Source organism: Mauremys reevesii, linkage group 4 (assembly GCF_016161935.1).
Source record: "Mauremys reevesii isolate NIE-2019 linkage group 4, ASM1616193v1, whole genome shotgun sequence".
NCBI classification, from domain to species: domain Eukaryota; kingdom Metazoa; phylum Chordata; order Testudines; family Geoemydidae; genus Mauremys; species Mauremys reevesii.
In genome coordinates this window covers 19,783,696-19,800,015 of record NC_052626.1, presented here as the reverse complement: position 1 = coordinate 19,800,015, position 16,320 = coordinate 19,783,696, and the positions used below count along the sequence as shown (strand labels likewise).

Below are 16,320 nucleotides of genomic sequence, written 5' to 3'. Positions count from 1 at the left end.
CCCACACACACACACCCTGTCTGCTCTAAATGCAAGCCACACTTCATCCTTTGCCTTCTCTAACATAAATGCATAGTAGTGTGCACATTCTAAAAAAAACACAGAACCCTACTAAAACACTATACTACACATGGTTTGCCCCATCGGGTGGTGATATGAGAGAGAACAAACCATACCAGACAGTTGCTTAATGCACTGTTGGAGGGCACTGAGATACTACTGTGATGAGGGTGATATAAGAACCTTATAGAATAGCCTTAAACTTATTCATTGTTTATCTTGTGATACGTTTTTGTTTGCATTCCCAGGAATAAAATGATTTTTGCTGGAAATAGTAAGAGTGACTGCATTGCACTTGTGGGTGCATTTAAGGTAATCATGTTGTCTAGTATTCTAATGAAAGGGCTGATCTCCCAGTGAAATTTAACAAACATAAAGATGTATTTACTTAGCCTTGTAGACCCTCTGCAGTGTTCATAGGGCTGATAATAGCTGCTTAAAATATAATCTGTACAATGTTAGTTTGAGCTACTTATTTCATTATTATCCTCTTTAGATGGTTTCCAAAAGAAGTTTCTATCATAACCCTTGTTTCTTCAAGTATGTGTCAGTGTGGAGCCCGCTGTAGGTGCACCCTTAGCTCATGCACGTAACAGAGACTTTGGAATAGCAGTTTCTGGTGGCACACCCTGTGCCGCATCGTGCTCTCGTGTGAGGGTATAAAAGGACAAATGACCCTCCCGCAGCTCCTTCTTACTGCCTGTGGTAGCAAGATGGAACCCAGTGATTATCCAATCCACTACTCTTTTCAGAGCTTCAAAAGTCTGGGGTTTTTTTTCCTCAGATCTTCTGAGAAGTTGTTTTCCTCTTTGCAAATCCCAGAATTGGACATTTTAGAAAAAGAAAAGTATTTGGTACCCCTCCAATAATGAGGTGAGGTGCTTATTGTAGTGGCATGGCAGACTCTAAACTCTGGATTCAAACTCTGCCTGCCCTGTGACAGCCTCATTTCCCCCCTCACCGAATGACTTACTTGATGCCTATTCTGCTTGGTGGAAAGTAACATCCTGTACCAGTGCTCAGCGTGTTGGTCCTGTTCATCAAGGACTTGCAAATCTAGGGATGCTTGACTCAAGCTACATCTCTTAGTACAGTCCATGCAAGTCGTTTCTGTCCCCAAGGAAGCGACATCTGCTAGACCCAGAGCTGAAGAAATCATCAGCAGGAACCAGCACTCCTTCAATCTGACACAGTGTTCCAGGATCCAGCATTGAAAAGTAGGCCTTAAAGAGGGAACTGACAACATTGGCACAGACAACCTCAGCTTTTACAGATCCGGCACCTGTGCCCCCAACAGTGAAAGGCAGAACTGGGGCTGGACAGAGCATAAGCATAATGAATATTCCACAAGGAGGACCCCAACACTAGTCCTCTAAAGATAAAATCCCCCAGTTTTTATTCGCTTCCAAGATGAACCATTAGCATGGCATAGTTGGCTGACCTGGCTAATGACACCACTGGAGAGTAAGATCTGCTTCTCCTTGATGCAACCTGCAACCAACTAAGTCACAGATATTTGTACTGCTGACTCTGCCCATCAAAGGCCGAAGATGTATCCTAATGGAGGAATCTGCATCCTTTCCTGAGAGATCTTCCACATCAAGACTACAGTTGGTGCTGGATCCAGGGTCACACCAATCTATGACATCACCATTCGAGAAAATATACTCATCACCCTGGCTGACTTACTTGTTTTCACTGATTTCAACTAGAAACCCCTCTATCCCCTACCATTGGAACCCGTCCCTAAGGAGAATGTGGGAAGCCCCTCAAGTGAGGCACAAGTGACACTGGGTCGGCCAACCTGTATTTTATCATGTTTTCACGATGTTACCTTGGCCCTATTGGCCTGAATTGGGGTCCATCATCACACATGTCCTAGAGCTGATCCCTCTCCCATGCATCAAGGAGAAGCAGATCTTACTCTCCAGTGATGTCACTAGCCAGGTCAGCCATGCCTGAGCCAGACATTGGTCTCAGAAAGCACCTTGATGTGACAACGGAGGGACAGCACCAACCTCCATCCACGCCTGAGACATTGTCATTACCAGAGGAGAAAGTGATAACAGGTCCCAACGCCAGCGATGGATAGCTTCAAGACCACCTCTCCTGGATTGCAGTGACCTTGGACATTGAAACCACAGTGATCCAGGAAAAGGTGGTACAGGCTCTTTGGTGTACCACAACCCCGACGAGGATTGCTTCCTTATAAAAAAGCAGGGGATGGCGGTCACCTCTGCCACCCTCTCAGAGGCAGTAGGTTTGATGGGGGGTTTTGTCGTCACATAAATGGCAGTCCAGAGCCTGTTTACCACATTTGCCTTTCATCTTTCCAGTAGGCTTGGTCTCCTATCACAGCTGACAAATGGTTGCTAGGCGGCATTGCCCCAGGCTATCTCATCTATATCCACGCCTTATGCTTTACCCATCCTTCTTCCCCATCCCTCTTCAGAGTTCACCCAGCTGGGCCTCCTGATGAACCCCATGAAAAATAGTCTCTTATCCCATTACACAAGATTGAGTTCATAGGGGCCATGATAAAATCCAGGTTGGTCAGAGCGTACCTGCCTCAGGACAGGTTCCCGTTGTTGCAGTCACTGTTACTAGAGAGAAAATCAAACCCGACTACAATAGTATGGACTTGCCTTAGGTTGTTAGGCCATAGGTCAGTGTTCACGTACATGGTGAAATGTCAGATATTTTTTTTCCCCAGAAAGGGTGTGAGCACAGGATCATTACCAGACCCCCTCCTTCTGCAGTGGAATTAAGGCCTGGTGTATGGCTTCTCACCAAGTCCCCCTTCCCTATCGTGATATCCAAAATCACAAGATAGAGCCATGATCATCCTGCTAGCTTCCTGTTGTCCAAGTCCAGTTTTGGCTGGCAAACCTGCTACAGATGTTCATTCAACCACATCTCCAGTTCCCAGACCTGATTTCACACCACAATTGTCAGATACTCCATCCAGACCCACGGTCACTGAATCTGACAGCATGGCTATTTGGTTAAATACCATGGACAGAGACTGCTCCCTGCAGGTTCAAGAGATCCTGATACAGAGCAGGAAGATGTCTACCAGAAAGACTTGGTACTCAAAATGAAAGAGGTTCTTAGTATGGGCAGCTTAGCACAGACAGGGCCCTTGATACCAAAGATCCTTGACTACTGGATGCATTTCAAATATTTCTAGCCTTGTGTCCCACTCCATTAATGTCTGCCTTGTAGCAATCTCTGCTTGCCATCCACCTGTGCCGTCGTGCTTGGTCTTCTCCCGCCTGATGGTAAAAAATCTTTCGCAAGGGCCTACTGCCTGAGATCTCAGTTTCATCCTTCTCAGGCTCACTGAGCTTCCCTTTAGAACAGGGGTGGGCAAACTTTTTGAAATTGCATGCAGGGCCATGAATGCCGCGGGGATGGCAATCTCGTGGGCCGGATCCACCCACCCCTGCTTTAGAACCTCTTTTGGAATGCTCCTTACATCATCTCATCCTGAAGACAGCCCTTCTAGTTTCCGCAAAAAGAACAGGAGTACTTGTGGCACCTTAAAGACTAACAAATTTATTTTAGCATGAGCTTTCGTGAGCTACAGCTCACTTCTTCGGATGCATAGAATGGAACATACAGACAGGAGATATTTATACATACAGAGAACATGAAAAGGTGGAAGTATGCATAACAACTCTGAAACCTTCTAGTTTCCGTCACTTTGGCTGGGAGATAGTGAGCTTCAAGCACTTAAGGCTAAATCTCTCTAAACATGAGCAAAGTGGTGCTGAAACCCACTCTTAAATTCATTCCCAAGATGGTCTAAGTTCTGTGAGAATCATTCAATCTCCCTGTCTTCTTTCCTGAATCCTCACTCTATACCAGAAGAGAAGAAATTGCATTTTGCATGTTTCCAGAGCCTTGCTTTATTAGACTGATAGAACAAAACTGTTCAGGCAGTCTTCCCCAATAGACACTACTAATCAAAAGACTTCAATCTCGTGTGCAGGCACATGCATTCTACAGTGGGATCCACACACAGCTTCTTGAAGAACCACAGTTACCGTATGGTAAATAACTGTTCTTTTCATTAGCTTGAACTTCCTAATATTCTTTTGAGCTTAAATTTTCCATAGTTGTCACCCCCAAAAGATTATTTTAAGAACAAAAGAATGGCCATACTTGGTCAGATCAATGGTCCATCTAGCCCAATATCCTGTGTTCCATCAGTGGCCAAAGCCAGATACTTCAGAGGGAATGAACAGAACAGGGCAGTTATCAAGTGATCCATCCCCTGTTGTCCAGTCCCAACATCTGGCAATCAGATTTAGGGACACCTAGATCATGTGTTACTCACAGGGTTTCACTATGCTAGGGTGGTCTCAGGAATTCCCCAAGCACATGGCATAAGTGATTGATGCAAGCATTTCAAACACAGAATGCCTTTTATTAATACAAAACTCCCTACTGCAGTAAGCTAAAAGCACCTCAAATTGCAATTACATATAGTCCAAAGTGATTCTGAATGAGCAGGGCCCCGCATCTGATGGTCAGTAATCTAGAGTCGGGTTGTCGTCTTTTCTCGTCTCGTCTCTTTCCTGTTATGCTTTTGGCTTATTTTATAGTCTGAATTTTGACCATGCACCAACATTGTGGTTAAGCCCTTGCTGCTGCACTCAGTGACATAGAATCATAGAAGGGTAGGACTGGGAAGGGAAGGGACCTTGAGAGGCCTTTTAGTTCAGTCTCCTGCACTCAAGGCAGAACTAAATATTATTTAGACCATCCCTGAGAGGTGATTGGAGATTTTTAAGAGCAAGTTAGACAATGATGATGGTTCCACAACCTCCCTAGGCAATTTATTCCAGTGCTTAACTATCCTGACAGGAAGTTTTTCTTAATGTCCAACCTAAACTGTCCTTGCTGTAATTTTAAGCCCATTGCTTCTTGTACTATCTTCAGAGGTTAAAGAGAACAATTTTTCTCCCTTTTCCTTGAACAACCTTTTATGTACTTGAAAACTGTTGTCATGTCCCCTCTCAGTCTTCTCTTCTCCAGACAAAACAAACACAATTTTTTTCATTCTTCCCTCACAGGTCATGTTTTCTATACCTTTAATCACTTTTGTTGCTCTTCTCTGGACTTTCTCCAATTTGTCCATAATTTTCCTGATACGTGGTGCCCAGAACTGGACACAATACTCCAGTTGAGGCCTAATCAGTGCAGAGTAGAGTACAAGAATGACTTCTTGTGTCTTAATTACAACACTCCTGCTAATACATCCCTGAATGATGTTTGCTTTTTTGTTTTTTTTTGGAAACAGTGTTACACTGTTGACTGTTATTTAGCTTGTGGTCCCAGATTACTTTCCACAGTACCCTTTCCTAGGCAGTCATTTCCCATTTTGTATGTGTGCAACTGATTGTTCCTAAGTGGAGTCCTTTGCATTTGTCCTTATTGAATTTCATCCTATTTACTTCAGAGCATTTCTCCAGTTAGTCCAGATCGTATTGAATTATAATCCTATCCACCAAAGCACTTGCAACCCCTTCCAACCTGGTATCGTCCACAAACTTTGTAAGTGTACTCTGTATGCCAATATCTAAATCACTGATAAAGATATTGAACAGAACCAGACCCAATCCATGCGGTACTCCCCTTGATATCCCCTTCCAGCTTGACTGTTGAGCCACTGATGTCATGATATGCTGCCTTACCACTTTTCCACAAACTTGCTGTTTTTCTGCCCCAGATCAGTCTATGTGATGTGCCTGCTTTCAGCTAATGGTAAGGGTTTCAAAATGGAGTAACGCTTGTTTTCCACTATCAGATTGGAATCTTAGGTTCATCAATGACTATTACCCATCTTCCATGAATTTATCTAATTATTTTTTGCCGCTGATAATACTTTTGGCCTTCACAACATCCTATGGTAATGAGTTCCACTGGTTGACTGTGCATCGTGTGAAGAAATACTTACTTTAGTTTGATTTAAATCTGCTGCTGGTTAATTTCATAGGGTGACCCCTAGTTCTTGTATTATGTGAAGGGGTAAATAACACTACCTTAGTCACTTTCTCCACAACATTCATGATTTTACAGACCTCGATCATATCCTCCATTAGTTGTTTCTTTTCCAAGTTGAACAGTCTGTCTTTATAATCCCTTCTCATATGGAAGCCCTAATCATTTTTTGTTGCTTTTCTTTTCCAGTTTTAGTGTATCTTTTTTGAGGTGGGGCAACCAGAACTGCATGCAGTATTAAGGGAGTGGGCATACCAGGGATTTCTATAGTGGCATTATGATATTTACTGCCTTATTATGTATTCTTTTCCTAATGGTTCTTAACATTCTGTTAACTTTTTGGACAGGCACTGCACATCGAGCAGATGTTTTCAGAGAGCTATCCACAATGACACCAAGATCTTTCTTAAGTTTTAAAAACTAATTTAGACCCCAACAGTTTGTAGTTGGGATTATGTTTTCCAGTGTGCATTACTTTGCATTTACCAACATTGAATTTCATCTGCCATTTTGTTGCCCAGTCACCAAATTTTCTGAGATTCCTTTGCAACTCTTCGTAGTCAGCTTTGGACTTAACTATCGTGAGTAATTTTGTATCATTTGCAAATGTTGCCACCTCACTGTTTGCCCCTTCTTCCAGATCATTTATGGATATGTTGCACAGCACTGGTCCCAAAACAGATCCTTGGAGGATCCTGCTATTAACCTCTCTCCATTCTGAAAATTGGCCATTTATTCCTACCCTTTGTTTTCTGGCTTTTAACCAGTTACTAATCCATGAGAGGACCATCCCTCTAATCCCATGATTACCTGCTTTGCTTTGGTGAGGGATCTTGTTAAAGGCTTTCTGAAAGTCCAAGTATACTATATCCACTGGATCACCCTTCTCCACATGTTTGTTGACTCCTTCAAAGAATTCTAATAGATTGATGAAGTGTGATTTGCCTTTACACAAGCCATGTTGACTCTTTCCCAACATATTGCGTTCATCTATATATCTGATAATTCTGTTCTTTATTGTAGTTTCAACCAGTTTTCCTGGTACTAAAGTTAGGCTTAGTGGATTGTAATTGCCAGGATTGGCACTGGAGCCTTTTTAAAAAATTGGCATCATATTAGCTATACTCCAGTCATCAGTACAGAGGCTGATTTAAGCGATGTTACTTACCTTGGGTGGTGTTTTTGCAATTTCATATTCGAGTTCCTTCAGAACTTGTGAGTAGATACCATCTAGTCCTGGTGACTTATTGTTTAATTTACCATTTTGTTCCAAACCCACCTCTATTGACACCTCAATCTGGGACAGCTTCTCGGATTTGTCAGCTAAAAAGGATAGCTCAGGTGTGGGAATCTGCCTTGTATCCTCTGCAGTAAAGACCTATGCAAAGAATTCGTTTAGCTTCTCCACAACGGCTTGTCTTCCTTGAGTCTCCCTTTAGCAACTCAGTTGGCCAGTGGCTCCACTGATTGTCAGGTGTTTTTGCTGTTGATTTTTGTGTCTTTTGCTAGTTGCTCTTCAAATTGTTTTTTGGCCTGCTTAATTATACTTTTACACTTACCAAGGTTTATTCCTTTCTATTGTCCTCAGTAGGATTTGACTTCCAATTTTTAAAGAATGTCTTTTTGCTTCCGTCTCTTTTACTCTCTTGTTTAGCTATGATTACACTTCTTTGGTCCTCTGACTGTTTTTATTTATTTGGAGTAGACATTTCATTTGAGCCTCTATTATGGTGTTTTTAAAATGTTTCCATGCAGCTTGCAGGCATTTCACTCTTGTGATTGTTCATTTTAATTTTTGAGTAACTAGCTCCCTCACGTTTGTGTAGTTGCCCTTTTTTAAGTTGAATGTTACTGTGGTGGGCTTCTTTGATATCCCCTCCACTCCAGTGATGTTAAATTTCATTATATTATGGTCACTATTACTGAGCTGTTTAGCTATATCCACGTCTTGGACCAGATCCTGTGTGCCACTTAGGACTAAATCAAGAATTGCCTCTTCCCTTGGGGGGTTCCAGGATTAGCTGCTTCAAGAATCTGTCATGTTTGGTGGCTAGAAATTTTTTCTGTGTCCCATCGTGCGGTGACATGTACCCAGTCAATATGGGGATAGTTGAAATCCCCTGTTGTTAATGAATTTTCTAATTTTGTAGTCTCTCTAATGTTCCTAAGCATTTCATAATCGCCACCACCATCCTGGGGTGTTTGAATTAGGGTAGAAAAAATAAACTTGCTTTTTCCTACTACAGTTTTCCATGCAAGGTTTGGAAAAAATATTCATTACTTTTAAATGTGCTAAATCCATTTGTTGTGATAGGCAATGCAATATGTTCTTGAGAACTAAAAAAGCTATTTGTTATTTTAGGCATGGCAAGCCTGCAGACAAAGAGGAGAACTGAGGCATCCCAAGGTTAGTTAATGTTTTTTTTTCATCTGTGGTAAAGAAGACACTGACACTGAAGTGTCATATTTCCAGTACAGGAAGCAAACCTCAAAGTAGTCTCTACGTTAATCTTCAGCTTCACATACTTGTAAATGGGAAGTACAGGCTGAGTAATTTTGTCAGTAGTTAGATGGTACAGCATTCATTCAGAAACATGAATGGTGAATTACGTTATATTTCACTATAAACTTTCACTCTGTTGCATATGATGTGTGGCTTTGTAAAGAATTATTTACAGCTATAAAATAGTCTTGCTGGATCCTGACCTTGCTCCCAATCCAACATTAATAAGCTGTGACTCTCTCTTAGTTGATATCAGAGATGGTTGTGATTCATGACTCTAGGGCTCAGTCATGCTGTGTCTGGTGGTGTCCAGTCAACAGGTTTTGCATCCGCCGAAGTAGTAGAGTATTGTCCACTTTTTGACTCCTGTCCTGACCCTTTTTTCCCCCCTTTTCCCATTTGGTCACCCTTTTCAGTTGTGCTCCTTTCTCTACCATAATGAAAGTACAGAGTAAAATGCACATTCCAAGTGGAAGAAATACTCCATGTTTAGGAAGCCTTTCTTCAGCAGTGCTGGTGAGCTCTGCTAAAACTGCTCCCAGCCCAAGTTAGTTCCACCATTCCACTACACTCTTCCTTCAAGGAAGTCATGAGGAAAGAGTGATGGATACCAGATAAAGGGGAAAAATGACTTGAGGCAAGCTGCTGACGTGGTTCTGAACCCAGGAATCCAAAGATACCTTTCATTACCTATTGAAAAACAACTTGTTTATTGCCTCCATGGCAAGAGTCATGATACCCACAGAGGTAACTTTTTTCCCCATTAATGATCTCATCAAAAAACACAGAGCATGATGTGGGCCATTTTGGCTTCTCTCAATACCCTTCTGATTGTTACATACATCATGAGCACCAGTGTATATTTACTGAAGCTCCAGTGAGTAGCCAGGACAAATTATCCGCAGGACCTATCTGTCTGATGTCTGCTAAAACTGTGCATCCAGAAGAAGTGAAATCCTGTTTTCCCAGGGCAATGTGTGTTATGAAGGAGGTCATGTGGAAGGTTTGGACTGGTAAGTTTATTTAAGGTACTTATAAGGCCCCAATTGCTGTGGTATACGAGTGCCATAGTTGTTACGTTGATTTAGTTGGGGGTTGGACTGGATGACCTCCTGAGGTCCCTTCCAACCCTGATATTCTATGATTCTATGTTTCTAATTGATACCTAGCATCTTTACACCTTTGGAAATACATGACTGATGAGCACATGAGTATGTAAATAGTGTGGCCTAATTCTGCAGCTTTCTATCGTGAGTCTGGACTGCTTATCTAATATCTGTGCAGAGGGCGTCAGAACCCATTAGTGGTACATTGCAGAATAAGTTGGGAACCAGTATGGAAATAAACAGGTAACAAATATTCCATGTATGCATTATATCTTTAATTTTCTCTGTGCCCTTCAGAAAGAACTTGACTGGGGTCGATCAAATTATATTCAGATCAAGAGAATCAGAGAGGTGAGTTGAAATGGGCAACAGTGTTTGTGATATTTATCAAGTATGTCACTTTCCTAATTTTCTAAATATATTGAGACTCTGGATGAATCTGCTGCTCTTTTAAAAAAAAAAAAATTAAGAATCAAGATATTATACTTACACTTTTTTTGTATATCTTTGCAAGAAGACACTACATTTAAAGTGAAGTAAAACTGATAAGTATTTAAAAGTTCTCAGGTACATATATCTTAACCTCATAGGCGAACGCAGCACATTTCATTAGGGTGTGCACCCAGGACATTTTTTTTTTTTTAAAGGCAAACATTTAAAAAAATTGAACACTCAATCAAAAAGGACATTATTTTTATTCATCAAACAAACTAAAGAAACTAAAACTTAACTTTCTTTTTTTAAATTAACAACTAAACTTTACTTAAAAAATACAAACTTAAAAAATGAGACACAAAATACCAAATTTTTGCTCTAGTGATAAGCAGGTGTATACAAAGATACAGTCAATTTTCATGATTTTTATCTTTAACCAGATAATGAGATAACCCAAATTGACCAAAACAGATTAAGGTTTCTTCATCTTCCTGTCCTAGAGAATGAGACGTCGCTCTCCAGGTGTTATGGACTTAAATTCCTAAATCATATCATTGTAATTAACTGACAAAGCCAATTCTTGTTCAGTGTACAAAATCATGAGTGAGTCGAGGAGCTGTTGAGACATTGTACTTCCTAGTTTGTTTTTTACATGTGCTAGTTTTGAAAAGGCTCTTTCACATGAACAGCTTGTAACAGGTAAGACTGCAAAGCATTGAATAGATTTGTAAAAGGCCTAGAACATGGAAGACCGATCCGATTCCTTTAGCCAATCAAGCAACTCTCTGGTGGTGGTCGTAGTGCATCCTTTAGGAACAGATTCGTCATAACTCCGAAGCAATCCGACTTCAGCTTCCAACTCATCCAAGGATGCTTTAAATTCATTGGCAATGATTCTCATATCATCCCTGCCAATGCTCAGCAGTTTTCCCATTGCAGACACAATTTTACAAGTGTCTTGTTCAAATCGCTGGTCAATGCCGGTAATCATTGAGTCTAGGAGTGGGTAAAATGAAGTTATTCTCTCCTGCTCCTCTTTTGTATCAAAGTGGTGCCGGGACTCAAACGTGTCATCAATATGAGTGGATGTTTTTCTCTCTTTAACTGGGGGAATCAATACATCATTCTCTACACACATTTTCACACTGTAATTGAAAATAGATTGAAAATATTCTGAGCCACTTCTCATCGCAGCCAAAGAGTTACTCAACCTTCTCTCTCCTGTCATTGCAGTAAGTAAGCTGAGATTTGGAGCTTGAAGAGCCTTACTCACTTTAACCACCATCTGGAGAATAGGGTGCATCATGTGAAGGGCAAAGATGAACTTGAATTAATTTAGTTCATGGATAAGGCCCCTGGCTTTTATTTTAGGGTCATCAAGGCACGTTGTTTCGATAATCTCTTGTAAAGCTTGTAAAATGATGGAGTAGTTTTGTTTTCCAGCAGCCACTGCTTCTGCTCTGCATGCCCATCTTGTGTTTGACAGTGACTTGAAAGTATTCCTACTCCTAATAACCTTGATTAGCCGAACATGCCTTTGCCCACTTACACTTACTAGTAGCAAGATTCCTAATTAGGCAACTGCTTTGTTCTCTCTCCCTCATACACACTCACACTCACACACTCTGTCACACAATCCAACCATGGTTCCATCACAGAATGCTCATAGCATGAGTACCGTTTGAGAGCAGCATGCAAAGTGCACTTCTGAATTAATATGAGGTTCAGAAACATGTAAAAAGGGAAAGCTCCCATAATAAGCCACTGTGAGGAATAGTGGTGAATGTTAAATGAAAGTACACTTATTTAGTTTGCATATCTGTCACACTTTGTTATAAACTATTGAATTACAACGTTACTAAAATGAGTTTCAAAAAATAAAGCCCACTGACAAAAATGCCTGTAAATTAACCAAGAAAAAAGAGATTTTTACATAAAGAAAAAGTAAGTTTAAGCAAAAAACGCCTATGCAATATATAGGTAACATATTAGGAGATTAAGATTGCAAAATTAAGCACACAATAGTTCAGAAATGGTTGCCTGGGCAACCTTTAAATTGGTGGTATTATACATATATTGTATGATAGTCTTTAATTACCTGATCAAATACTATTTTGTCCACAGAACTCCTATTTCATTCAGCGTATAGGTTGGATGGTGCTAAGTGAATTAATTCAATATTTTTTTATTCTCTTTCAGTGAGTGGACCCAGGCCTTAGTGCACATACTATCCAAATTCTGCCCTGAATGTAGAATTAACTTCCTCATAGGCTTTTATAGGGCACTCATCACCACAATATCTGAGTACTTCAAAATTGTCATTATCTTTACAATATCGCTTTGAAGAGAGGTGATGTCATCCATCCCCATTTAACAGCTGGGGAACTGAGGCACAGAGATTAAGGACAAAATTGTCGTGGGCTTTAAATTTGGGTACCTAAATTGAGATGCCTAGAGTTTGATTTTTCAGACTACGTAGCATTTTTGCCTTGGCCTGCTAAACCCAGGGTTGTGAGTTCAATCCTTGAGGGGGCCATTTAGGGATTTAGTTGGGGATTGGTCCTGCTTTGAGCAGGGGGTTGGACTAGATGACCTCCTGAGGTCCCCTTCATCCCTGATATCCTATGATTTTTCTGGCACTTCGTATACTCAGCTTACAGGCCCCAATGAGTTCGGTTGCAGCTGTGAGTCTTGAACACTTGTCCAGATTTGGGCTCAGATGTATCCAATTAAGCACCCAGAAAGTAAGGCCTGGTCTACACTACGCTTTTAAACCGGTTTTAGGAGCGTTAAACCGATTTAACGCCACACCCGTCCACACTAAGAGGCCCCTTATATCGATTTTAATGGCTCTTTAAATCGGTTTCTATACTCCTTCCCAACGAGAGGAGTAGCGCTAATATTGGGATTAACATATCGGAATAGGGTTAGTGTGGCCGCAAATCGACGGTATTGGCCTCCGGGCGGTATCCCACAGTGCACCACTGTGACCGCTCTGGATAGCATTCTGAACTCTGATGCACTGGCCAGATAAACAGGAAAAGCCCCGCGAAGTTTTGAAATTCATTTCCTGCTTCCCCAGCATGGAGAGCTCATCAGCACAGGTGACCACGCACAGCTCATCTGCACAGGTAACAATGCAGTCTCCTGAGAATCGAAAAAGAGCCCCAGCATGGACTGCACGGGAGGTACTGGATCTGATCGCTATCTGGGGAGAGGATTCAGTGCTAACAGAACTGCGTTCAAAAAGACGAAATGAAAACGTATTTGAAAGAATTGCAAGGTCTATGACGGATAATGGTCACACCAGGGACTCACTGCAGTGCAGAGTGAAAGTCAAGGAGCTCAGACAAGCCTACCAGAAAACCAAAGAAGCAAACGAAAGGTCCGGGGCAGGGCCAAAAACATGCCGCTTCTACGCTGAGCTGCATGCTATTTTAGGGGGCTGCGCCACAAGTACCCCACCACTGTCCGTGGATTCTGAGGTGGGGGTTGTAATCTCTGCCATGGCTGAGGATTATGCGGACGGGGAAGATGATGATGAAGAAGGTGAGGAGGATGACCTTGCAGAGAGCACACAGCACTCCGTGAGCCCCAACAGCCAGGAGCTTTTTCTCACCCTGACAGAATTACCCTCCCAACCCACTACCCCAGACAATGAAGCCATGGAAGGGACCTCTGGTGAGTGTACCTTTGCAAATCTCAAAGATTGTTTTTTAAGCAAGCATTTTTTAATGATTGATTTGCCCTGAGGACTTGGGATGCATTCGCTGACAGTATAGTTAATTAGAAAAGTTTGTTAACATGTCTGGGGATTGAGCGGAAATCCTCCAGGGACATCTCGATGAAGCGCTCCTGGAGGTACTCCAGAAGCCTTTGCAGAAGGTTTCTGGGCAAGGCAGCCTTGTTCCGTCCACCATGGTAGGACACTTTACCACGCCATGCATGTAGCAAGTAATCAGGTATCATTGCATGGCAAAGTATAGCTGCGTATGGTCCCGGTGAATGCTGGCATTCAAGAAGCATCCGTTCTTTATCTCGCTGTGTTATCCTCAGCAAAGTGATATCGTTCAGGGTAACCTGGTTGAAAATCAGGAATTTAAGTAAGGGGGATGGCCATTTTCCTACTGGGTTCGTGGACTGCAGCACCTTAAAAGAAAACCCTTTCCTGCACGTAGCCAAGCGTGGGGAGGGAAGGAGTGAAATGCCGATGATCTTTTTCGTGTTTGGTCAGTGGGGATCTTCCCCAAGCTACCAGACAGGCAGTGGGGGCGGGGGGAAGGGTGTTGATTAGCAGGGAGCTAGCATGGTATTAGCCATGCGTTGGGGGGAGGGGTAAATCACTGCAGAAGCCGAAAGACAGTGGCTTACCATGGCCGCATGCAAGCTGAATTCTGATGCCCGGACCTGTGTCTGTGAGATCTGTAACCCCAGAGCTGCAGGCACTCAGTATTAAGATGAAAAATGCGACCTTGTAGGGAAATCACATGTGCTATGTAAGGTGAATAGTGCTGTTCACTGTGAAAGAGTATAACCACTGTTCTGTAAAATGTATCTTTTTAAATACTTCTCTCCCTCATGCAGCTGCAAATTTTTCAAGCCTCCCTACTCCATCCCAAAGGCTAGCCCAGATAAGGCGGAGGAAAAAGAAGACGCGAGATGAAATGTTCTCGGATATTATGGAAGTTACACGCAAGGAAAGAGCTCATCTGAATGAGTGGAAGGACGTGGTATCAAATTACAGGAAAGATGCCAGTGAACGTGAGGACAGGAGAGACACCCAAGATGAGAGGTGGCGGCAGGAAGACCGGCAGGAAAATCAGCGGTGGCGGGATGCAACTCTGGGGCTGCTGCGTGATCAAACTGACATGCTCCGACGTCTGGTGGAGCTTCAGGAACAGCAGCAGGATCACAGAGTGCCTCTGCAGCCCCTGTATAACCACCCTCAACCCTCACCATGTTCCACATCCTCCTCACCCAGACGTGCAAGAACGCGTGGGGGGAGGCTCTGTGCACCCGCCCACTCCACCCCCGTGGACAGCCCAACCAGAAGGCTGTCGTTACTGTGAAATGTTTTTACTGCCCTTCTCCATCCCTCCTATCCTCCTCCCAAACCACACCCTTACTTCTCTCCCTCTTTTTATAATGGATTAATAAATAAATCATGATTTTTAAAATATAGTGCCTTTATTTGCATAAGTAAGCTGTACTCGAAGGGGGAGGGTGAGTTGCTTACAGGGAATGAGTCAATCAAGGGGGGTGGGTGTTCATCAACAAACACAGCAGTCACACTGTACCCTGGCCATTGATGAAGCTCGTTTTCAAAGCTTCTCTGATGCGCACCGCTTCCAGGTGTGCTCTTCTAATCTCCCTGGTGTCTGGCTGCACGTAATCAGCGGCCAGGTGATTTGCCTCAGCCTCCCACCCCGCCATAAAGGTCTCCCCCTTACTCTCACAGAGATTGTGGAGAATACAGCAAGCAGCAATAACATAGGGGACATTGGTTTGGCTGAGGTCTGAGCGAGTCAGTAATGTGCGCCAGCGCGCCTTTAAACGGCCAAATGCACATTCCACCACCATTCTGCACTTGCTCAGCCTGTAATTGAACAGATCCTGACCACTGTCCAGGCTGCCTGTGTATGGCTTCATGAGCCATGGCATCAAGGGGTAGGCTGTGTCCCCCAGGATAACGACAGGCATTTCAATATCCCCAACTGTTAATTTCTGGTCTGGGAAGTAATTCCCTTGCTGCAGCCGTTTAAACAGAGTAGTGCTTCTGAATATGCGAGCGTCATGAACCCTCCCTGGCCATCCCACGTGGATGTTGGTGAAACGTCCCTTGTGATCCACCAGTGCTTGCAGCACCATTGAAAAGTACCCCTTCCGGTTTACGTACTGGGTGCCCTGGTGCTCCGGTGCCAAGATAGGGATATGGGTTCCATCTATCGCCCCCCCACAGTTAGGGAATCCCAGTGCAGCAAAGCCATCCACTATGGCCTGCACGTTTCCCAGAGTCACAACCTTTCGTAGCAGCAGCTTAGTGATTGCTTTGGCTACTTGCATCACAGCAGCCCCCACAGTAGATTTTCCAACTCCAAATTGATTCCCGACTGACCGGTAGCTGTCTGGCGTTGCAGGCTTCCACAGGGTTATCGCCACTCGCTTCTCTACTGTGAGGGCTGCTCTCATCTTGGTATTATGGCGTTT

At 42.9% G+C, this 16,320-nt stretch overlaps 1 protein-coding gene across 5 annotated transcripts in view; it reads left to right on the top strand.

The window, feature by feature from the left end:
- The window catches only part of TDRD9 (tudor domain containing 9), a 141,935-nt gene that overhangs the window by 90,202 nt on the left and 35,413 nt on the right, over positions 1-16,320 (top strand). For all 5 annotated transcript variants that reach the window (XM_039536381.1, XM_039536382.1, XM_039536383.1 and 2 more), the window contains 3 exons: positions 309-372; positions 8,432-8,476; positions 9,976-10,029. In XM_039536381.1, the coding sequence (XP_039392315.1) occupies positions 309-372; positions 8,432-8,476; positions 9,976-10,029 (163 nt within the window). The remainder of the gene's footprint in view (positions 1-308; positions 373-8,431; positions 8,477-9,975; positions 10,030-16,320) is intronic.